The 966-nt window shown below is 43.8% G+C and overlaps 1 protein-coding gene across 20 annotated transcripts in view; it reads right to left on the bottom strand.

The window, feature by feature from the left end:
* TCF3 (transcription factor 3) overlaps nucleotides 1-127 on the bottom strand; it is a 124,834-nt gene extending 124,707 nt beyond the window's left edge. For 10 of the 20 annotated variants that reach the window (XR_001412819.1, XM_014949024.1, XM_014949027.1 and 7 more), the window contains exon 1: nucleotides 31-37. Coding sequence is in view for 19 of the 20 variants with exons in the window: in XM_014949024.1 (XP_014804510.1) it covers nucleotides 31-33 (3 nt within the window). In the remaining variant the exon portion in view is untranslated. Of the gene's footprint in view, nucleotides 1-30 lie in introns of all 20 variants that reach the window. The other 10 variants (XM_014949034.1, XM_014949043.1, XM_014949032.1 and 7 more) reach the window with 2 other exon arrangements.
* Nucleotides 128-966: the final 839 nt, after the last annotated feature.

The raw sequence follows: 966 nt of genomic DNA, 5'->3' as shown, positions 1-966 counted from the left end.
CCCCCCTCCTCCCCGGCGGCGCTGCCTTACCATGCTGAAGTCCAGCAGGTCACTGAGCTCTTTGTCTGTCCCAACTGCAGCCATTCTCTGCTGCTGCTGATTCATACTCCCCCAGCCTGGGCAGTCCTGGAGAGAGCCAGGGGGAGGGGAGGAAAAAAAAAAAAAAAAAAAGCAGAAGCTATTTCACAGGCACAGTATGAATTTCTAAGTACTTTATAACTAGATCAAAAATAGTAGATTCACAGTCAAATTAGGAATATGTTAATTCTGGCTGATACTCAGTACATGAGCTATGACAGCTAAGTTTGTATATCTAGTTATTAAGCAATGAATATATAGTTGATATAATAATAAATGCCATAATCTATTGTTTTCAGGTATAGTAGTTGGAGAAAGAGAAAAGGGAAGAAAAAAAAAAAAAGAGATATTTTAATGACTAGAGCAAACTACCCACCCCATTGATGAATATTTTAAAAAGAGAGAAAGGGGAGAGAAAAAGAAAAACCCCTTTGCGGCGTCTCCAGCATCCAACTCCGCGGCCGGGAGCACAGTCGGAGTCCTCACATCGCACCCCCGAGGCAGGAACAAGCGCTCTATTGACCAGACACACTTGTATGTTAGTTTTTTTGCTGCCAATTCCACTAGTTCAGGGCCAATTCTGTTCCTGGCGTGTGGCGAATGAAGCAGGGGAGGGAAAAAAAAAAAAAGTCAACTCATTTATCAAAGGGTTCAGGCAAGTTATCACTCAGGCGCTTGTCTGGCTCCGCTCGCCCCCTCGCCGTCCCCCACGCTCGCTCCCCGCAGGAGGCTCTCTTGTCCTTGCCTAGTTTTGTTTAAAAAAAAAAAAAATTAAAAAAAAAAAGAAGGTCTGATCATCCGCCTCCCTCTTTCCTTCGGGTTGCCGAGCACCTGCAGCTGCTTTTATTTTTTTTTTTATTTTTTTTTTCTTTTAATCAAGGGGTTGGG

Source organism: Calidris pugnax, unplaced genomic scaffold, assembly GCF_001431845.1.
Source record: "Calidris pugnax isolate Ruff unplaced genomic scaffold, ASM143184v1 scaffold170, whole genome shotgun sequence".
NCBI classification, from domain to species: domain Eukaryota; kingdom Metazoa; phylum Chordata; class Aves; order Charadriiformes; family Scolopacidae; genus Calidris; species Calidris pugnax.
This window is presented reverse-complemented; position numbering and strand designations above follow the sequence as displayed.